This window comes from Carassius auratus, unplaced genomic scaffold, assembly GCF_003368295.1.
Source record: "Carassius auratus strain Wakin unplaced genomic scaffold, ASM336829v1 scaf_tig00214724, whole genome shotgun sequence".
NCBI classification, from domain to species: Eukaryota; Metazoa; Chordata; class Actinopteri; order Cypriniformes; family Cyprinidae; genus Carassius; species Carassius auratus.
Window position 1 is genome coordinate 22,241 of NW_020527783.1, and position 24,213 is coordinate 46,453.

General features: G+C 35.6%; 2 protein-coding genes and 1 pseudogene across 2 annotated transcripts; 1 reads left to right on the forward strand and 2 right to left on the reverse strand.

Moving 5' to 3' along the window:
• The first annotated feature begins 2,038 nt into the window (after positions 1-2,038).
• Positions 2,039-4,436, forward strand: LOC113092887 (outer dense fiber protein 3-like protein 2). The gene is made up of 3 exons (XM_026258658.1): positions 2,039-2,237; positions 2,984-3,097; positions 3,790-4,436. The coding sequence occupies exons 1-3, from the start codon at positions 2,117-2,119 to the stop codon at positions 4,278-4,280; spliced, it is 726 nt and encodes a 241-aa protein (XP_026114443.1). The 5' UTR covers positions 2,039-2,116; the 3' UTR covers positions 4,281-4,436.
• Positions 4,437-5,694: 1,258 nt separating this feature from the next.
• LOC113092888 (interleukin-27 subunit beta-like) lies at positions 5,695-8,260 on the reverse strand. Its single transcript, XM_026258659.1, has 6 exons — positions 8,081-8,260; positions 7,726-7,929; positions 7,477-7,594; positions 6,619-6,800; positions 6,176-6,333; positions 5,695-6,008 (listed from the first exon to the last, which is right to left on the reverse strand). Exons 1-6 carry the CDS (start codon positions 8,163-8,165, stop codon positions 5,859-5,861), a joined length of 897 nt encoding a protein of 298 aa, XP_026114444.1. The 5' UTR covers positions 8,166-8,260; the 3' UTR covers positions 5,695-5,858.
• A 3,262-nt stretch (positions 8,261-11,522) lies between these two features.
• On the reverse strand, positions 11,523-23,754 carry LOC113092886 (helicase with zinc finger domain 2-like; annotated as a pseudogene).
• Between the last annotated feature and the right edge of the window lie 459 nt (positions 23,755-24,213).

A 24,213-nucleotide genomic window follows, 5' to 3' on the forward strand; every position in this document is an offset into this window, starting at 1 on the left:
AATATTCTGTACTTTATTTATTTCCTTATAGTGATAACAGACATTTTTACCACATTCATACTTCAGTCCATCAATTCATACTTTAATACATTTCATAATTAATATTTTGAAAGTTTCCTGCACCCCTAGAAATATCTGGAACTTAAAAAAAATTTGATTTCCAGGTCTAGTAAAAAAAATAAAATGAAATTTATAAAATAAATAACATAATAGGCCATTGGGGGAAAACTATTTTGTATACTTTTCTATAGCTAAAAGGTACTCTGTAAATGTGATTAAAATATTTTTTTATCACAAGCTGATGACAGAAAGTACAGAATATCTCTCAGTATTTACATTTGAGGCAGCTATTAGTATATAATCTTTTTATCTCAAAAGAATAAAGTGGTCCTACAATATAAACATTAGTCATTTCAAATAGCTGTCGGCTGTCTATTTCACATTATGTAATTAGCTCATTAGCTGCCGTTTACAGACAAGATGCCAAGGAAATCTGTAATGAGTAAAGATATTGAGATGGACATTGTTGTAGCCTGGACATGGATAAGGTTTCTTGCGCTTGTAAGAGTCATTCATAATTCAGGTCTCAGTTGTATCTCTCCAGTGTGTCTAAACTGAAACTTCAACCTTTCCTGGACCTCCTTGAGCACTCTTGCTGCCGATTTTGCTGTCAGCTCTTTAAGCTCACCAGAAAATATACGCGGCATGGGGGAAGTGGTTAGGCGGCGCCCCATCATTGCTGGCAGGGAAAGAGGTGAGTTTGTGACCTCTCATTTCAGTGGATTCATTTGTCCAAATGATTGTGTTGAAAGATATATTCAGCAAAGTGAGGAGATCTGACGATTTATTTTAGCACAGGGCTCTGTTAGTAGTTCAAGCTCCTATTTGGCTCTTGAGACTGGATTGGCAGTTTGATGAAAGAAACTGTCAGTTAGGTCTTTTATTGCAACACCTGCTTGTATCATTCTGAGAATAGAACGTCTTTTCTCTGATCTTTTCTTGTTTTGGCCAAAGCTTTGAAAAGATTGTATGACATTTAACTGTGTAGCAAAATTCATACGATTTCAAATGAAAGTTTACAGCCAAGGTTTTAGAAATGTGCACAGCATGTGTGACCTCTTATGTCTCACATGAATCACATTCCATAGTTTTATTTTAGATTTAATAAAAAAGGAAATGACTCATGTATAGATAGCAGATGTATACCTTATATTTACTAAGAAAACTAATCAGCTAAGCAGACATACTTGCATCTGTTATCAATTACAATTCCTTGTTATTTAGTATTATTTTACTATTATAGTTTTATTAATATCTAGAATTTCCATTTATTTAAATATTTTTACATTTATATCTTTGTTTATTTTATTTTTGGTTTTGGTTTTAGTTTAATTTTTAGTCAATTAGTTATGTGCTTTTGTAATTTTTATTCGTTTTTTATTTTATTACAATTCAGTTTATTTTATTATTGCTATTTAATTTATGTATATGCATTTCAGTTTTCTTATTCTTCATTTTCAACTAATGAATAATGTATGTAGTTTCAATTAGTTGCCGAGGCAACATTTCTAATTTTTTCTAATCTCATATTTATATATATATTTTATTTTAGCTGTATTTCAGTGAACAAAAATGTTTTCATATTTCTATGAGTTTTAGTTAATGATAATAACCCTTCTATACCGTACAAATCCTACCAAAAAAGTTCTATTTAGGTTTCATTTGTTTTTATTTCATTTTTATTTTTTATTTATTTTCAGTTATTTTAATGCTTCAGTTATTTCAGTTATTTGCCAGTCATTTCAGTTAGTCTCATTTTTGTTTATCTTAACTTTTTTTATGTATTATATATGTATATGTATATATACATATATATATATATATATATATATATATATATATATATATATTTTTTTTTTATCAACTTAAATGTTTTTGTTAATGATAATAACCATAATTACAGTACAATACTTTCATTTGAATTATTGTTTTATATATATATATATATAAATATAAAAATAGCTTTTAATACTTCTAGTTTTAGTTAATGATAATAATTACCCAACACAATTTCAGTAATAAATGCTAACAGGCTGCGCACTCTGTGTTTTTGTTTATGTCCACAGGGCCCGGGCCGGGGCGTTATGCTCTTCCCCCCACTATCGGTTACATCAACCATGATTACACCAAGCCCAGCAGCCCGGCCTACTCCTTCCACAGCCGCATGAGCAGCAACAGTGAGTGACACCACATGAAATCAAACTCTTCTCACACTGACAGATGACATGATCCACTCAACTAATGCTGGCTTTAATCATCTGAGAATGCTTTTAACAAACATGTTCATGGATAAAATGGATATATATCAACGTGGCATTCCCATGAACTGATAATTTCATAGATTAATTAGTGTCTATTATGCACCACTGAAATATTAGGTGGATTTACACACACACCCTCAAATATTTAGATGCCTAATTAGTGACATGTAACGTCTGCTTCCTCATGGAAGAAACGGAGAACACCCAGTCGGATCAAAGTATTCAGACAAGAATCCTTGCACATCTGGACTTTATATTACAAACAACAGCATGCAATATAATGATTAATGTTATTTCACTGGCATATTAAGCTAATAAAGTCCACATGCTTGATTTTAATCCATATGTTTGATTTTAATTCACTTTAAATAGCATTTCTCTAGCTTAAACAGCAGAGCATGATACTAGCAACGGCAACACTGTCAGAAAAAATGGTACAAAACTTGACACTGGGAGGGTACCCTTTCAAAAAGGTACATTTTTGTACCTTAATTACCCTCAAATGGTGATACTACCTAAAATGAGAACCTAAATCGTTCCTTTTACCAGCCCAGTGACAGCTTTTCTACCAGTTTTTATTTCTGAGAGTGATGTTGCTTTGCGTACAAGTATCTGCCAAATCTAATTCTGATGTGTTTTCTCATAATGTTTCTTTTGAATAGTGGTGTCTGTGGATTCCAGTCCAGGGCCGCAATATCATGTAGATGCCAAAATGACACGCTTTGGTAGAGACGGTACCCCATCGTACTCCATGCTGGGCAGAAAGAAGAAGACAGGTGGGTTTTCACCTTTTTTATAACACAGATCTGATGTGTATGAGGTCAACATGCAATGGCATACAGAACATATTTTACTTAACGTTACATATTCATGAATAAAACAGGATAGTCAGTAGAGTCCAACCGTCAGGTTCCGTAAGGAAAAATCTCATTCATTTTCTCCATAGGGGAATAAACTTTTTAAAGCCTACTACGAGCTACAAGGTTGTTCATTTATGTTAGGTTATATACTTTTGTTTGAAGCCAGCAGACTGCATTATTTCAACTTTTTCTAAACTCATGTTTAACAGCTGATTCTTTAGTGAGAAGCTGCATTTCCCATGACTTGTACCTTTGTCAGATATTCAAATATGTTTGTAATGTTGAGGTTGAAAAAATAAAAGGGCACTCAATAACAAACTCTCACTCTATAAGAAAAGAAATTGGGCCGGGCTTATATTTTATCCATCTGGGATTGGTTATATATATAATGAAAATGGGAATTGCCAGAATGTAAGGGTTCACTGAGAGAGGCATCTGAAAAAAACACACACACAAAAAAACATGCACATGCACTTTATGGATGAATCATGCAATGGTAATGTGTATCCAGAAAGTAAATAGCATCATTTTATGTCATATTCACTTAAGCTTTTAAGAGGGGATGCATAATCATATAAAGAAGTTGCTGATTCTGTGTTTTTGATCAGCTGATACATTCCAGACTCCTGGACCCGGAGCGTACAGTCCTGAGAAAGCTCCACCTTTGAACCTTCACCACAAACCTCCGTCTTACACCATGGCCTACCGCACACGCTACCGTAGTGTGGACCCTGTACCGGCCCCCAACCGCTACACCTTACCCAACCTCTTCAGCTCTCACGTTCCTCACAAACCCGCCAGCGCTAGCTTCACCATGTCAGCACGCAGGAAAGCAGGCGGCCCATCGGAGGACCTATCCATGACCCCAGGGCCTGGCCGTTACAACAGCACAGAGCCGAGCGTTTACCTGAACAGACAGCCTTCTTTCTCCCTGCAAAGCCGTAGTAATATTCCCAGCGATGCCACTCGGAAGCCTGGTCCAGGCACGCACAGCCCAGAAAAGGTGACGGCACACCTGCCTCGTGCACCGTCTTTCTCCATGGGTGTTCGTCACTCAGAGTTTGTAACACCACTGATTGTTGACGTATTAGAGTATTAGACATATTAGTATTAAATGTATTAGAGTGAAGGGTTTCATGCACTGCTTTGTGGGTACCTATAAAAAGGATTTGGCTGTATGTCAAAAAATATTACGTTAAGGGAAAAATAAAGCCACAATCTTCATTACCTGACCTGACCTATTTTATGTAAAGAGATCCTGAACATTTTTCATTTAGCTAACTGTTACATCAGTTATTTTTTTTAAAGGATAGTTCACCCATAAAATAAAAAGCTGGATCTTTAATATTTGTGTGAATTATTTCTTTAATACTTTTCTGAATGGATTTATAAATGTTTTATTTTTTTTTGTTTTTTTTAATGGAGTGTCTATTTACACTAAGTGCAAATAGCCCGCCTTTTAGGTTGAAGATATTTACACTAACTCTGCAAACCACTGTGTGATTCGGCTAATCAAGACAATATTTAACCAATAATAATCTGCTGCAATTGCAAAGATGGTAAAATGTGTGACGTATTCATTTTGACGCGATCAACCTGGGATCGAATCTGCCTTTTGGCAAACTTTTTTTTCCCTTTTTAAATTTCAGATCACATAAGAAAAGCATTTATTTTCAGTGAAAATGAAGAATCTAATCAAAAGTTTAAAAATAAAGTATCGGGTAGGGTTAGGATAGATGGAAAGGAGGGCTTTATTGTCCCAGTAAGGTGACATTCATTTAATAATTTGAATTAAAATTTCAATTTAAACTCAATTAGTTAATATTGTATACTGTTTTAAAATGTACTACAATACTGAGGTGCAGATAATTGTTACTATTTGCAATAAGTTGTAATTTTAACATACTGCAGTTTAAAAAAGAATCTATAGCTATTAGCATAATTTTAGTGTAAATAGTAACAAAAAAAATGCTGCTATATGCACTTAGCTGCTGAATTTTTTATGAAAAAATTAAATAAAGCTGAAATAAATAAGAAATATAATAAAATCTAAATATAAATTGAAAAACATTAGACTTATCAAACTTAAATAAAAATGAGAAATGGTGCCTTGGCAACTGGCAACTAATTGAAATAAAACTAAAACTTTAGAACTATTTTCTTTAAACAAAGTACATAAACCTAAACTAAAATTAAACCTGAAAATATAAAAAAAAATTAAATATTGTTAAATTCTATAGTGTATAAATAATACTACAAAACACAGTTTGTACACTAGTCAACATTTGAGGTGGATCTTTTTGATTCACTTCAAATGTTGACTATGATATTAATAAAAACAAGATTATACAAGTCTAAATATATATTTAGAACATTTTTATTAAACTTTCCTGTACAGCTTTTTTATTTTGTTACATTGTTTTTCTTTTATTGTGCTTCTTATATGTGATTTTTATTGTTTCCCAAAGTTAAAATCAGTTAGGTAATAGAGAATAGATAAGAACATGAAAGTAGAGCCATGCTGTCCGTTTATTATTTTAACAAGATTCTCCACATTGAGCTTGCAAATTGGTTGTCATTGCCTTTATAAACAAAGTTATCCTTTGGTGACACAATAAGAACTAATAATAATTATAACACATTTGGTTAATGTAGTGGAATGTCATGATTCACCACATCAGTTGATAGGTACAGTAGCACTTATTGGTTCACTCCAGTCACTGCTCTGTCCATCATCCAGGGAGTCCTTTGCAGATATTTGGATGTAGTAAGTCCGTCCTGCCACCAGACCACTCAAAACCATTTTATTAGACTCATAAGGGCCCATCTAGAAAACAAAGAATGTTAAAGTATTAAAAACCACCATATGTCCTTCCTGTAGCATGAGGTGACTTTTCAAATACTGCTTTCTGTTTGGTCCCTTTGTTTCAGTACTTGACAGCTAGGCATCTAGTTGCTTTAAACCGTTGAACATGGTTTACACAGGAAACTCACTGTTCTTGCTGTCTCAGGTTTGCCCCAGTGGAATTTCACTGTGTATTTAAGGAGAAAGTTGACAGGATCCGGCCAAGTGGTTGGTGGACCCCACTGCACAGACAGCTTCCTGCCTGGCATTACCATCACGCTCACATTCACCGGAGGATCAGGTTTCACTACAGACCAACCAAGAACAAGAATTTAAACACTCAATTTGAGCTCATGGCATATGCATCAAGATCTAAACATTGATTAAACCTTTAAAATACCTCAAAAGCTGCTGTTTCATCACAAATCCAAAGCTTAAACTGATATTTTTGGATGTAAATACTTATTAAGAATGTCAGTTTTTTTATATCCATATGATTAGGTTGTATTATAATAACATTCCAAAAAATACAAATAAAGACAAACTAGTGGAATAAATAAAAAGGTATGAAAGAGGACTATGAAAAACTCACCTATCTGCTCAAAAATAATTGGCCATATGCGTGTTGAGCTACCCAGAGCGTTAATAGCTGTAATGTTGATGAGAGTCGGTTCACTTGCAAAGATCTCCAGTTGCTCTAACGCACATTGTCTGTCGTCTTGTTCTCCCCATTTCTGGCACTGACGGGCACTTGACACCGGGTCTGAAAAGCTCCTAAATTAAAATTGAGAAGAATTTCAGCAAATATTCTGAACAATTATACTTTATTTTTGAAATCATCCAAAATAAGGTACAATTAGAACAATTTACAACAGGTGTACAATTTAAAGTACGGCTCAATATTCAAAATAAAGAAATATTTAAAAACATAATCTCATCACTATTAAAGGAACACTTAATTCAAGAATTCTGTCATTATTTATTCACAATGCTCATTAGAATTCAAACCCATTTATTAAAAACTATGTCTGATTCATGAACAAATCATTCTTTTGAGTTGGAACTTTTCAAATAATCAATAATGATTCATATAGACTATTTAACTGTGCTTTCACATACCTTTTAAACCATTAAACGGTTATTTATAAAGACGATACGTGTAAAGGTACTCATTCAGAATTCAAGGCAATTACTATACTGTATAATTTTAACAATAGAGGTTTCAAAAGATGTTTTTTGCAATGATGCCACAGAAGAACCGTTTTTGGTTCCCAAAAGAACATTTAAGTGAACAGTTCTAAAAATAATATTTTTTCTTAGTGTGAAAAAGATTTTAATAATGTAAAGAATATTTTTTTCCGCTTTAAAGAACATTTTGTGCAATGGATGTTACAGGTTCTGCATGGAACCACTAATGCCATTAAAGGATATTTTTAAGAGTGTAAGATACCTGTATGTAGCAATATAATGTGTTGGAAGTATTGGGTCTGGAGTCAGTGTCCAAGAGCATATTGCCCTTTTAGGGTAACTTGGAGACCAACAATACACATCCGGAAGAGAAGGGGAATCTGAACAGAGCAAACATTACACAGTGACGAAATTTCAGTGTAAGCTCTTTGTCTCAGAGGAAAATAGTGTGACATTTTACCAGGCTGTAAAATGTATTTACAGCAATAATGGAAAATATGCATAAACCTACATCCCAGGTGTAGAGATACTGTTTGTATCAGATCTCCATTCGGTTGGTGGCAGGTGTAGATGCCTTGGTCCTTCAAACTGCTGTTCTGTATGGAGAGAACAGGGCTTGAGACAAGCACTGAATTGTTGAATCTCCACTCCACCCCTTTTTCTTCTCCGTCAGAGCATGGTATCTTCACAGATGAACCCACTGCTACAAACAGGTCTATTGAGGGAGGTGAGGAGGAAAAGAGACAGGCTTGGACAGATCCAACACGCTGTGTGTGTGTGTGTGTGTGTGTGTGCGTGTGTATGTATGAGTTTGTGTGTGTAGAGGTGTCTGTGCATGAGAGAATAAAAATTTGTTTAAAGCTTACCTCGAGTCTCTGACAGAGTTGTCGTGTCTTGGCTAAAAACTCCACTTGTTATGACTAGCGCTCCAAAAACATATATCAAGCACATTTTTTGGTGTTTTATGGTTACAAGAATGTAAATTTGGTGCTTTTATAATAGAAGAAACTAAGTATGTGTGTAGTCACACACAGAGGTTCAAGCTGTTCTGTTGTGGAATTTAGTTAATCATTAGCTGGTAAATCTATTTGCAAAAGAAGGCAGGCTACTATTGGGCACCAGTATGGAAATAAATATATGAAATTTCAAAAATGCAATGTATGCGGTGTCAGATGATAAAAATGGAAAATGCAACTAAAACACTTCTAGTGTTTACAAATGTTGTTTTAAATAATGTGCAAATTCAAATTAGCTCATGAATAATAGATCTCAACAACAACAAATTTGTAGATTCAAAAACTAAATTAGTCCTTATCAAAGAATGCATTCAATAACCCTCTGTATTAAAAGGAATGGCTTGTCAAAAATTAAAATGAAATTAAAATTTACTCACAAATTAGTTTATTTTTATTTTTATCAGAACAGTTTTAAAGAAATGTATCATTACAGCATTTTCTCACCAATGGATGCAGTGAATGAGTGCCGTCAGAATGAGTCTAATCAGCTGATAAAAATCTGATTATGATCATAAAAAGTAGTGCGCATCCAGGATAACAATTCTTCCAGTGAAAATATGCATCCCCTGTCGTCTTCTCACATCAAAATCCACAAACAGATTGACTGTTTAACTGTTTTTGCTCATTAACAGTGCTTGAACTCTTTATATTTTTACTGGAGAAAGCAATATTATTGATAGGAGAAGAACCGGTTTAAAGTTAGAAATGTCTCGATGCTGGATTTGTTTTTTTGTTTTTTGAAACACACAGCTTTCCGCTTCACAAGATGTTAATTGATGGACTGCAGTTGTGTGGATTACCTGTGGATTATTACAATGTTTTTATCAGCAAAGCAAATGTTAATTTTTGGGTGAAATATTCCTTTTAAATAATGTTTACTGTACTACTACCTACTGCTGGGTCAGCGCATACAAATAAACACTTATAAATGGTTATGAATTATTAAAATCACAGTTTCCTCAAACAACAGATCCTACAAACAATGAATGCATCAACACATCATTAGTTTCATGTTTGCAAAACAGAAACATGACACACTTGTGGTTAATAAAACAGACACAATCCAGGAAGGTATTTTGACATCAGTACAGAATCCCAATCATTTGGATTCATACCTCAAGGTGCATCTTAGCAAATTGTTTTATAGTGCCTTATGATTCATAAAATATTTTATCCAGCCCATCAATTATAATTTAAACTGAGAAGAAAAAAAATTCTCAGTTTACACACTGCAGGATTCAGTGAGCGGTTTTCGGCTACCATGTGGACTGTGATATAATGAGGTCAGAATCCTTCTGTAAACAGCACAATGTGCTTGTTTATTAAGTGTGTGGGACTGTTCTCATTCTTCCATGTATTTTCCCAATCCTGAGTGAAGACTTAATTCACATAAGCCTCGAAAGTGCAACAACTTTAAATGAAAACATGTTTTTCATTTGAGCCCCTTGGCTGAGACTGAGAATTAAAGGAGACTGAGATTAGTATCAATGAGAACTGAGGACTCAAGTACACTGACAGACAGTATTAAGGCCATTTCATATTTTTTTAACAGAATGGAGTTGTTTTTTATGTCTTTTTATGCTGTTAAAGAGTGAGGCCTGCTCTATACGGTAATACTCTATACGGTAATGTCTTTATGCATTTTTAGAGACTACATGGTTGAATTTGTTGATTGAAAGTTTATTCAGAAATTATCCATGTAAATCTTATTGCTCAGATATGTTACTTTCATGCTTCAAGAGGATTAATTGCGTTTTTTGGATAGATTTAATTAATTAATAATACTCATCTTTTAGGTAGCTATTTATACTTCAAAATCGCTTAGGAAAATATATGCATAAACTATTGCTTACGTAGGCTACAGTAGGCCTAAGCTTTTAAAGTAAGAACTTTACAATTAATGATTGCAGAGACCAGATAATCTGGTCTTGGAAGAATTTGATGAGAACTTTTCTGAGATCAGACACCAGCACATGTCTTTTTAAGGCTTTATGAATGGAACTTGCTGTGTCTTTCCAAATCCCAGATGAGGTAAGAAGTATCAAATGCCTACAAACAAACAAACAATTTAATTTGGGTTATTATGGTTGTAACGGGTAAGATGTTATCTACGAGCCTAATGACATCACAACAGAACCTTTAAATGATTAAAAACAGAATCTTCTGGTCCTTCTAAAGAGGAGCATTTGCTTTAATGACAGCAGCACTAAAGCTACCTGAAGTCTGTGAAAAACCTGATGAGCATGTTCTCCAGCATGATTTGAATATGGTTTAAATTAGAATTTCAAAGTCGGCTGAGACCTTTAAACTTTGAAAACGGGAGGAAAGAAAGAACCAATGAACGAACAAACTGGGGTCTTTAGGCACCGTCTATTGGTTGTTGAACATTATTGCATTTTGTTGGAACTTAGCATTTTCAGTAGCCCACCTGCGAGAGGAGCTATTTCTATGTATCCATTCAAACAGGTGGTCCGTATGATTGATGAGCAGTTTTTCTAAGTGTTTGTGTGAAGAACACACTAAAATGTAGGTCACTATTCACTGATACTCTGCAGTCAACCTGTGAGGATCTCAAACATCACTGGCTGTCGCGTCTAATAACGTGGCAAGCTATGGTTTTTTGCGTCATTACGTCAAGCAGGATCACTTTTTACTGAATGTCACTGGCATCAGTGAAAGGGAAGGGAAGACCTTCAGTTAAAAAAAAAAAAAAAAAAAACATTACATTAGAAAATCTACAATAATGAATACATGTGAATCAGGAGGGTTGAACTTTCTTGATTTCTGTACTCTAAATAATACCTTTAAAATTAACTGGATCCGACATTTCACTCTAAATCCAAATTCTCTGCGGAATTTCATACCTAATTTAGTTTTTTCCAAATTAGGTGGTCTTAGATTTATCTTTTTTTGCAGTCCTGCTTTCATAAACAATTGTTGCTGGCTTGGTTTCTTTTCTCCCCATAGTTACCTGACGTGAATCTCCTAGCTTCATAAATTCTGAACCACTGATGTCACGTGGACTACTTTAACGATGTCCTTATCAGTGTGCGGGAACATTTTAGTTTCATTGCTGTTTATGACATGAGGGTGAGTAACTAAAGACAGAATTTTATTTTTTGAGTAAACTATTTCTTTAAACCCCACCCCTTCAAACTCACATTCATCCAACAGATAAAATCCCTTTACACTAGCCCAACAGTTTACTACCCCATGAAATCAGTTTGAGCTTCAGTTCAAGTCTGCTTTTATTGCTATATAACTGACATACAATAATACTTTTGTCAAATCTTTTTCACCTGTATTAATTTATTATCACAAAATCTGTAAAATAAATATGCAGATTAATGACTTTATTCTGTTCTTCTATTTATGCTGACCCCTGGTGGTTAGTTGTGGGAATTGAGGACACACCAGCAGAATGTTTCCCCATCTATATGACATTTATTAGCAACACGACCTTAACAAATTAGCTATTTTTATCAAGGTATCCAGCACAAGTCACATTAGCATAACAAACACCAGTGATCAGTCTGACACTAGACAATGTTAATGCAGGTGTTTGATACATTTTTCAGGCAGTTTAAATGTAAAGAAAAAAAACAAGCAAGTAAAAGATTATTTGTAAGCCATTTTCTATTCACAAGTGAATATGATAAAGCACCCTAACAAATATTGCTGCTACACTTACATAGTTACATTTGTTACTACAGTTGGTTTGCAGTAAATTGACATTAGCCAACACTGTCATAATTTTTTTTTAAATAATCACAGAAAGATTCTTAAAACTTTTTTTTTTCAATGTAGAGAATTGGTTAACTAGGTTATATTAAATGTTTAAAGAATAAGCCAACACAGACACTCACAATGATAGGCCAATATAAAAACAAACATTTTTGTGGAAATGCATAAATCCAAATAAATTATTTTAAAATGTACAATGATTTAAGAAACGTTTGTATAGTTATATGCAACAAAATATATGTAATTTCTTATCTCAAGCTGCCAAGGTTTTAAATTGACTGAAAATGTCAGGAATGGCAAGATTCTCAAATTTGATTTTGAATTTTGAAGTTCATTAATATAATCATAACCATTTCAAAATGTGGTGGAATTATACTAGAAATTTGGTTAAAAAATATCATCTTAAAAAAACACTGAGTGTAAAATGCTTCAAGATCAATCCAACAATAAAATCTGATTTAACGGACATTGTGTACTGTAATCTGGTCTGCAGAGACCACACAGCCTTGACCTGAATAATGTTTCAGTAGTTTCATCCATGCAGGGCTGCAGTTCAGTACCTCCTGATTGCCTAAAGCACAGAATTAATTAAATATATTAATATCTTATAATAGTAAATAAGCAATGGTAGTAGTAAGTATTCTGTATTTCTTTTCCATAAAACATTGTGATTTTAGGATTCATTGGTATATGTATTCCATTAAGAATACATAATTTAAAATCATTCCTAGAGGAATGTAATATAGGGATTACCCAGAATGCATAGCCCATCCTGTGCTCTTGTGATGCCCACATTGATCTGGTTTTCATCACCCACAAAGCCAATGTGTTTGGAGAGCCATTCTCTTGAAGGAAAAGGTTCGATCTCATCACTGGGACAGGAGCGAACCATTGACAGAATCACATACTGCCATTCACTACCTGCAGTCACATCATTATAACACTCCTCATTATCACATTTTAACACAGGTTAAAGATGAACACAGATATGCATTTAAAAAAATTGAACAAAAGAGTCTTCAATAAAAAAGTGTCACCTTGGCTCTTTGTAATGGTGGTGACTGTGATTTTCTCCATCTGGGGGTCAGTGGACTCTCTCAGTCTATCTCTGATCTGGGCCACCTGTGAGTTGTACGGTGACAGAATGGCAATGTCCTCATGTCTCACATGGCCCACTGATACCAGCTGACCACAAATCTCAACCTGTGTAAGAACACATTCAAACAAATCTGGTCTTCTAACTGTATACTGTATAATAATAAAAAATATATATGTTTTTAAATGTATTATACTTTAAATGATCTTTTATTTCTGTGATGCAAAGCTGAAATTTTAGGATCATTATCACATGATCATTTAGAAATCATTCTAACATGATGATTCATTATCAAAGTTGGAAACAGTTCTGCTGCTTAATATTTTTTCAGAATGTGATACTTTTTTAGGATACTTTGAATAAAAAAAAAGCTATGTTTTTAAAATATAAATATTTTGTAATAACAAAATATACTACTGGTCAGTAATTTAGGGTCAGTCATTTTTTTTATTTTTTTTTTAAATAAAATATATTATTAGAATATATATTATTATTAAAAAATATATATATTGAATAAATGCAGTTCTTTTTAACCCTTTATTCATCAAATATAATAGACAGCAGAACTGTTTCCAACACTCATAATAAATCAGAATATTAGAATGATTTCTAAATGATCATGTGATAGACTGGATGTTACATGTGAAACTGAAGGCTGGAGTAATGATGCTGAAAATTCAGCTTTGTATCACAGGAATAAATTATTTTTTAAAGTATATTCAAATAGAAAACTATTTTTTTTTACATTGTATTGTTGTATTTTATGTTTTTCATATTTTTTCTCTCACTTACAGCTTTCTCAACCTCTTCAATGTTGGCTTTCGAGTTCTCATTCCCCCGTGCAGTTGAAACAACCAAACTCTTCTCTTCACCTCGTATGTCTCCAAACAGAATGTGTGTGCTGTGTCTCGTTCTCTCAGTTCCAATGTGCAGCACGCTGGTCCGTTCATCCACTTCAGTTTTTAGCCTACCCAGATAGTAAGCCTCTGATGGGAATCTGCAGATCTCTTCTTGCTGAAGAAAGAATACCACATTAAATATGTGTACTTAAGTGTGAATTTGAAGCATATATGTGTTTGTCTTGTACCATTCTGTACTGGGTGTCAAGCAGCAGAGATCTATCCATGTAACGTTCAAACAGAGAGTGTGTCATGCCCAGTCTCCGCGCATGCTCATTCTTCACAATCGGACGCAACTGCTTGTGATCCCCCAACAGCACAACCTGCAAAACGAGTATTCTTGATCCTTGATTGTGTGACAAGGAACTGAAAACCCTCACAGAAGGCTCTGAATGAATGTTTGGAAAAGTAAGGGGAGAGAAACGTAGCAGGTCCCTTATCAAGATTGCTTATGCTAGATAAAGTTTGCATTCATAGTTAAAAATGTGATGCATATATCATGTTGTTATTATATTATATTTAAAATTTACTAAAATACTAGATTCCAAAATCTACTGTTTTCTCAATTTTTTGTAGCATTTAAATTTATTTTATTTTTAAATGCTTTTCTTTTCTTTTTTTCTTATAATCAAGCATATCAATGCTGTGCAAAAAGTGAAGTTCAAACTTTATGTGTTTACTTTGCTTCTAAGTTTCCGCTGTATTATTTTCAAAGGTGAGCTGGTTATAACATCTTTGTGTCCAGCAGCTTCCTGTGAATTCTTTGTTTAGTGTGCTATAAAGGGTCTGCCTTAAAGTGAGTGTTCTTCCAAAACTAGATTTCTGTGTTTTAATAATTTGGGTTTTTTGTAAGTCTAGGACATGTGGTTTGAAGAAAGTTTTTGCTTAATATTTCTATTGGCTACAATTTAAGTCCAGTCTGTATAGTTCAAATAGTTGTTGACATACTTGTTTGCTATGGACAAGTCAAGAGTCAATCTGACCTTCTCAGGTTTAAAGCTGACCAATGGGACAAGTGTCTGGGGTTCTGTTGCCATGGCACACTCGTCGATGAGGATCTGCCGTGCACTGAGTGTCTTGGTGAGGTTTGGGGAGGCAGCAGCCGTGCAAGTGCATAGAATAATATCATGACTTTCCAGTTCATACAAACGTGCAGAATTTAACAGCTTCTTATATCTGGGGATACACAAAATTAAGCGTCATGCAACATGCAATTATATGTGAACACATGTAGACACTGTTTTAGTCGGGTGCAGAAAATGTTTATGGAAATTAAGCTTAAAGCTTTTATAGTAGTTTTTGAGTTTCTAAATAAGAAAAGAAGCATTAGTAAAATAGCCACTTCTACTTACTCTTCTATATCTTCATCTGTCAATGAACGGGGGTCATGAGCAATTCTTTCATCAAAATCAGTTATTGCTTGAGATTGAGGGTTGTGACTCATTCGAATTCTGTGATGAAGTGTTATGTCCCTAAATTAAACAATGTGAAAATAGAGTACTGTTCAGATAGTCTAATGCTCATTGAGCACATTTACATGCACACTGATACCATTATTTCTATAGAAAGAGATTTGCAATAAATAAATCCAGCTAGTGAAAGTTTTTTTCTTTTTTTTTCTTTTTGTAAGTGCATTTAATCACAACTCTTTCATTATAGATTCAATTACTGACAGTACAATAACAAATGTGATGTTAGTTGATCACAAAATATTTGGTTCATTGGTAGTACCTGAGCTCAGGTTTAGACCGCTCTTGGCGCAGTGATTTTTGTGATAACTGAAGGATGCTGCCGGGGTAGGGATACTCATTCATCTCCATCTGTCTGCTGTACACACGTAATTGCTTCAGCTTATGTCCAAACCTGAGCAGGTATTCTGTACACACGACACAAGCACATGAATACAGAAATGTCTCCTTTACACAAATTCTAGTTCTCAAAAAGGTGCTCACTGTACCTGCAACTACATCCACAGACTTGTTTGAGGGCCCACAGTAAAGAATAACCTCTTTCTTCTTTTTGTCTCTCAGCTCCTTTAGCTTCCAAGGATTCTTAGAGTTCAGCTGTGAGAACCAGTACACTATGTATGCTCCAACAACTGTCTTACCTGTTCCTATAAATAAACAAAAGGATAAACAAAAGGCTTTTTTCAGTCCAATTAAGAAACATTTAGGGTAAAATCCCTGTGACTGTGAGTCCATAAACTGTCTGGGATCCGTAAGATTAAACTAAAAAAAACTGTATGCTCAGAATGTGTAACCTGGAGGCCCTTGTATGATGGTGAATTTGCCGTTCAGAGCTTGTTCCAAAGCATTAAACTGGCTTTCATTCAGTTGAGGCAGACCTGCTGGTGGTTCCTCTCTCCTGAGCACATGTAGGTATACAGCTTGTTCAGAGCCTGTGGATTGATATATCCAAAAGTACATTAAAAATGACTAAATTGTATGCAATTAAACTCCAGTGTATATATATATATATATATATATATATATATATATATATATATATATCATTCTAATCTCACATTGTGGTTCACTGTGGTGTTAAATGTAGAATAAAAAAAAGGAAAAATTAGATACGCTAATAAGCCACTAACATCCTGTCTAGATACTGTATATTATTAATAAACAAACAGAAGCATACTATAAAAATATGAAATTTTACTGCTACTTGTGAAGTCAAAATAATGATGAATATGCTGTACTTGCAAAAAAGAAAGTACTTGGAAAAGAGAACATTGTAGTTACGAACAGTCACAGTCATGGAGCATGTATACACATAAAATCATTTACACAAACATTCATGATTCACCTAACATTTCTGTATGAAATGTTTTGACAGTCTACAAAAAAATGTACAGTAGGAACAACTGAAACTACAAACAAAACATATGTACAGCTAATGAGAAGTCTGTAATCTGGGTCTGTATTATAGGTGTTTTATGTGTTTGTACTTGTTTTGGAGATAGCTCTTGCTGAAAGTTAAAGAATGTACAAAAAAATTTGTACAACGATATGAATCTCTATTTTTACTGCAAAGTAGTTTCTCAGAACCACAATTTTTAGCTTTAAAAATGTTTTTCACTCATCATATGACATATTATGAATTTAATGCATACTTTCTTTCCGAATCCGGCGTCTTAGTGCAATGTTCTTAACAAGTTCATTAGCTGCTGGTAAATTATTCACAGCACTTTCCTTCCGTCTGGATGAATCAAGCAGACAAATAAATTAGAAATCAAAACAACTGGTTGTCATTACTTTTCATCTCAATACTGAAAAAATATATTTGTGAAATGATACATGAATATACAAAAAATAAATAATGTAATAATAAGATTTGGTGTTATGCAGTATCTTGTAATGTTAAGGGTTTAGTTGTAGTTTACTGAAGACTCATAATATGGTTGTGGTGTAATGCATTTGTTGTATGTCACATGCTTACATGTCTGGAATGAGTTTAGGGATCATCTCCACTGTGAATGTGTCATTCCTCTTAAATTTTGGAATTTTCATAGATGCATATTTAATGCTAAAGTGTATAGTTTTTGACTTTATCTCACTGTTATCTGGAGGATTCAAACATTTGGTTGTCAAACCATGGGCCACCCAAGTAAAGTATTCTGGATCCAGCTTTGATTGATCTGCATGGTTCTGATTCGGAACTCTCTTTCGGATACAGATCAAACACTTGGCCAAGTCAAATTCAATTGCCCATTTCTTGATATCTTCCGCAGTCAAAAAGAATGTTCCAGAGAGTTTGGAATCATCAAGGGATATGGGCACATTCTCTATGACAACACAATCACTATCATCCACAGCTGTAGCAGCAGACTCCATTTCACAGAGAGGCTTCCATATCTCCACATATTTCTCTACATCCTTATAGTTATCTTTGGATGGGCAGTTTGCAAGTTTGGAAAAGCACTTTATAGGATTGTCAGTGTGTTCCACACAAATCTCAAAGCTTGAACTCACACTCAATAACTGTACAGTTGGCACCCAGTAGCCCCTGTCCCTTTCTGAGGTCAGCTGGACCTGCACAGTGTCTCCAGCTTTCAAACAGAGTATGACGTCAGTGTAATGATCCTTTTCAGAAATAAAAGTGCGATCAGGATCCAATTGTGATGTTCCATGCACTTCATTGGTCTCACTGTGATCTCTCACATCTGTTGCTAACACAAGAGATTTTGCTTCTTCCCACTGCTCGTCTTGTACTGCCTCAACAATGGCTTGCCAGGTGCTTAGCTGTATCTCTGAACAGGAACTTAAGTTCTGGAGTGGTGTCTGGGTCATGCTCAGTGAGTATATCCGTTTTTTCCAAGTCAGTGTCACCTGTTTTTGTTGACTATCAAATATTGGTTGATACATAAGCTGTAAATTTCTGTACTTAACAAGAAGCTGGTCTGGGAAAGTTCCTTTGTCAAACGGAAATGATAATCCAAAATCTTCGCTATCAGGTTGAACAAAGGTGACAAAAGCCACTTTGTATGTGCTTTGTTTTTTTAGACTGATTGCGAGACAAAGTGACTCTGCTTTGTTTTCATACTCTTGTGCCCTCATTTCACCTCTTTTACACTTGTCACATAAGAGATCAATGTCTATCTGAGAGTACTCAACAGGACGTTCGCAGAGAACTGAATGCATGAGCCTTTGAAGAACAACATCTATGTATCGACGAATGGGTGAGGATGCATGTGTATATGAATCCAGATGTAATGAATAGTGCCCAAGTAACGCATCTATGCATGAGCGAGAACGGATGAAGAAAGCTTTATTGATAGTGGCCTTTAACTGAACAGTCACTGGAACTAAATGTGGATGAATGTCATCTGTAGAAATCAGATCAGCCATTCTGTAAAAGTCAGATGTCGAAGCTGCTGATTTGATCTTTTGCCACACAGATGTCAGAATGATGAAACTACCATAGTTCTGCCAAGGATATGAATCCAGACGTTCCTCCAAAGCATGGAGGGACCCAAGCTCCTCATTGTCTCTCTTCAGTCTCCTCACCAAATCAGGTGAAGCTGTCACTGGACAGCTAAAGGTGTTTGGAAGTGGGGTTTCTTGATCAATCAGTTGATCACAAGCTCTATTAAACATCAGCTTCAGCTCCTCCATCATGATCCTGCACTTGCTGTCATCTGATGATCTGAGATCAGCAGGACTGGAACTATCCACATGTCCAGAGAGTCTCTTTTTCTTGTGATCAAGCGCAAAATGATAAGCCACAAGAATGCAGCGTTTTACAGACTCAGACCTCATCTCATTTTCACCTGACTGGTTGATGATGCTGTCAGTTTCACTGTAGGACAATGCCCTACTTGACTTTATGCGGGAAAGCACCAACTTTTGCTCCACTAGTTTTCCTTTTTTCTTTTCAACTTTCAGAATTAAAGAGATTGCGCGACGATTTTTGCCTGGCGTCAAACTCCACATGTCTGATTGTGCACCCAAGTTCTGAATATTGTCCCCAGACACATAGCAAAAAAAATCTGCTTTATGAACTCCAATTTCAAAATGATATTCAGAGTCACTGACAGAGATGGCATCTCGTAAGTGGCTAGAGTTTCCATCAGCGATGGGATTATTGTTAGGGTGAACATTTCTAGACCCTGGAGAATACACAGTGAAGGTGATTGGGTTATTCAGGTCCACTCGATTTCTGTCAATGTGAAATGTCAGGTGTGAGGATAAAGGAATGATTTCCATATGTTGATTACTGATCATCTCTAATTGATCTACCATAGGAGGAGCCTGACACCTCAGAGGAGTGCAGAATGTAGTGTCTGTGTGTTCTTTCAGAAATTTAGACACTTCATGGTTAAACATTATGTTTAACTCTTCAACCATTAAATTAGCTTCTCTCTCCCCCGGTTTCCGGTGTTTATCAGGTTGGGCGTATCTCCAGTCTTCTTTAAGTCGTGCTTTGCGTTGGCTTCTGGCAAAACGGTAAGCCACCCTAACACAGTCCTCCAAAGTATTGAATCTTAGCTCACCTTCACACTGACTTATTATATTCTCAGCCTCCTCATATGTCAGCTTCTTTTTAGATTTGACCACAGAGAGTTTAAAGGTTCTTTTTGTAATAATGCCTGATTGCTTTTCCACTTCAACAATTAATGAAATGGCTTTACGTTCTTCACCTGGGAGAAGACTCCAATAGGTGGTGCAAAGAAATTTTGGGAACATGAATGCAGGTTCTTTTCCGGGATAATAAAAAGTTGCTCCCATCTCTTTTGCAAAGCTATCAAGGGAACTGTCCTTAGACACGAAACTAGCCACATCTGCAACATGAACCCCTATTTCATAGCAGCTTCCCAGATCATTAACACTAATGGCATCATCTAAGTTTTTAGCTGTGGGTGGATCAACAGTGAAGGTTTGTAAACCTCTGAAATCTTTTCTTTTCTTGTCATCAGTTCCATCAGTTTTCATCTCTTGAAATGCATCCTTTTGCATCAGAGGAGGAGACATTAGTTTGAACTCTAATTTTAAAATCTCAAGTCCTTCTTCTAAAGATGCCACAATCTCTCGAATATCTGTAACTCTGCCTAGTGGAAATAAACAGTGTTCTTTCCAGCCCAAAATCTGAACAACAAAAACATAGTTTGTTTTTGTTTGTTCTTCAAGATGAAAACGTCTTGTTACTGTCCAATTGCCATTGGCATTCTTCCATACTGGAATAAAATTGCGAGCCTCTTTCCTAACCAAGACACATATTTTGGTGGCATTGTGGTTTAGAGGTATCATAATTTTTGGCAACAAGTTTTTATCAGTGTTCTGCTTTCGTTTGTGGTAATTTTCATTCTCTAAAAACACACAAATTCAGATGATGTTGGTTTTCTGTTTGTGAAACCTAAAACTATCCCAGTAAGAGAGCCTTCATCATTTACTCCAATCTCAACCCACAACTTCATCCCCAGGGAAAGACATGCCAATGTTTTTCCTTCCTTTAATTTCAATGTGTTCAGATGGATTGTCATAGGGCACTACATAACCTAACTGAGGTCCCTTCATCACCAATTCTCCATGCTTGTACATAGCGGGTTGTTTCCTGACCAGCTCCAAGAGGTTTTCTTTATCAGAAGAGAATATCAGAGGCCTGTTTTGTTCATTTGATTCGCCTGAGTCCTGTACATCAGAATCATAGTCATCCATCTCTTTCAATATAGCATCAGTTTCAGCCTGGAGAGGTACATCACTCTCAGACATTTCTATATTTTCTGTCTTCTGAAATTTCAAAATTTCCAATACTTCTTGTTGTAGAATGTCTCTGGTAAATTATCTGGTTGAATGCTGCCCTTGCTGATACAATGTTCTATGTAGGACCTCCAGATTTTCGAGCACTTTCCAAAACTACAAAGAGCACCAGAATCTCCAACTACAATCACCAGTGATTGGGCTCTAGTCAAGGCAGTGTTCAATGCACGAATGTCATCAAAAAACTCTGGGCTGCTTGACTCTGACTGAAGAAGTCTGTCTCTCGTCTGAACTGTTGTTATGATGATGACCCTGAACTGTTTCCCTAAGGACACAGAATTTAATAGGTAAGTTGTATTTTAAAAATAACAATAAGTAATTGAAAATCAAATGAACAGATACAATTTGTGACTGAGATTATTTCTTTTTTCTAATTTTATTAAACATCTTTCCTAAACTCTAGCAGACAGGGATCCACTGAATCCTCTTGTACCTTGAATGTTTGCTAAATTTTGAACAGACACTCCATGAACTCCTTTCTGACGGAGATGATTTTTGATGACATCAACCTGAAGAATTGAAAGAGAAAGGATGTATTGATGATGTATCAATACTGTGATTGTGACAGAATTTAAGTCTTTATGGAGAATTGTTAAATTACTTGCATGTCTCATGTCTGTTTAATTAATATTAACAGTTGACATTTAATTATTGTTAACAGAGCATGTCCCCATGCAGCACGTATGTAATTTGTTATTAATACGTTTTAGTCATAAATAATTTGTCATATGAGTGATAAATTATTTAAATTGTACCTGTTGGCCTTCACTAAGAACACAGATTTGCTTTGGGTCTTTAAGACCCCATTCCATTGGCCAGTCAGTCAGAAGTCCTCTCACAATGTTGATGACACTATTGACCTCAGCAAGATTGAACCAGGACATGGAGGCGGAGTTCAGACGGCATTCTCCTCTGACATGGTGAAACATCAGGGGGTGTAGTCTTGGGTGGGGAGGGATCTCTCCTTTGGCCTTGATCCCATCACTCACATAGAAGTAAGTGGATACAAAGTCCACTATTTCTGCAGTGGAACGGTAGTTCTCATTGAAGATGATTCTGCTTTTCTTGGCAATGTTGCTGCTTTCGTCCTGGTAGTAGCGGAAGAGACGATACAGCAGTGTGTGTTCTGATCGTTTGTCATCGGTTACAGAGAAAAGTTTTGGAGCCATCTGGCATGTGGTCTCCTGCTAAAACCACTCGAGTGTGTTTGCCTGCTAAGCCCAGAGCCCATGAGTGCTTCACCCTCCAGCATCTGAGATGCCTCATCAATCAGGATATGACTGAAGAAACCTTCAGGAAGTTTCAGCTCACGGAAATGTCGTGCCATCGATGTGGTGGTTATAATGATACGGTGTGACTCTAGATCAGACCGTGCTGGGCGAATGAAGGACTGTCTATCTGGAGAGCAAAGACAGTATTTCTGAGTGATGTCATCAGTTGCCCTGATGGAAGCCCCACCTTTGTTTGCCTTTATCCTGAGTATTTTGAGGTTTGGGTGTCCATTTGCAATGTAAGGATGGAAGTGCTCTCTGACATACAAGTCTGCAGAACTATAGGGAACAATACTTAAAATTAGATTTCTTATACATTTTAATAGAGAGAGGCTTTTATATTCATATGGGAATATATCTATACAGAATAACTGTTGCTATCTCTTTATTCAAATAAGATACATTCTGCGAACACATACAGTAACAAACTCTTTTATGCCATTCTTCTGAATAATGAATTCTGATCTGGTCAGTTCTTTGGTCAAACTACTTTTGTATAATTACTACTAAATTATAATTGTTTTATAATGTCTGATATCATTATTCAGTTTCTTTCTTCTCACATAATTATGTAAAATGAACATAACTTACCTGTTAGTATATGTACAGATGAGCACTTTGTTTTGAGAACGAAGGGCCAGCTGTTTGGCTGCTGAGGCTAGACAAAGTGTCTTCCCAGTGCCAAATGGCCCATATATAAGCAAGGGAGGAGTCACTTTGTTGACGTGACGCTTGCCAAGGATGAAGTTTAGGGCAATTTGTTGCTTGTTATTCAATTCAGACTGTTTGGTTATGTTCACAGGGACATAACTGTTACTGAAGTCAGGCAGAACATTGTGCAAGTCTGGTAGGTGATCAATAAGGCCTGGGTGTTCTGACAGAATGACAGTCTAATCCAACTGAAACTGAACTTCCATCTTACACCTGGTTTCTTTCCTCAGCTGTAGCTCAGACACACACTGTGCAGACAGATGAAGACCGATGTGACCCTCCACACAGCAACCTTTTTGAGCACCAATGCCTCGTACACATGGTTTCTGTGATCTACTGACACACTGGCCTTGGCTGGTATGCAATTCACCAAAGCCATCTGCACCCCTCGCTTTAGCATCAGCCCTTCAGGAGAATCTTGGGTGTGAGCAAGCAGGACACCTTCAGAGTGGGCAAAAGCTTCCCTGCAGCAGTTGGGAAAACTCTGATAGTGCCATCACTCAAATGATTAGATAGAGACACGTTCCCACAAACATTTAATCTACAAGTGTGGAAAAAGCAGAAAAGAGGATGTACCATTAATATTATTACCACATTTAATTTAAATATAAAAAGACGGAAATAAGAAAGGCATTATAATATGTCAAGAGTTCAAAAGAGTGGAAATAGTGTTGCCACTGAGACATGTGATGGTGGGAGTATTCAATTTTGAAAGTTTACGCCAACCCATTAATCCACCTCTTCATTCAGCAATCTATTTATCTTTTTATACTTTACCACCTTAGCTATTAATGACAACAGCAACAGGATTTTTCAAGTAGCCCTGCCCATGTTTTAATGGAAACAGCAATTAAGTTGTTAGAAAAGAATGCCTTTAATCTTTACATTGAGTTTGTTTTTAAGTTCCTTTCATTTCCAGTTTAGTGATTAACCTGCTTAGCATTATCAAACTCAGAGGCCATTACAGGATATGACATCATCAAAAAATTCCAGCAGTAGA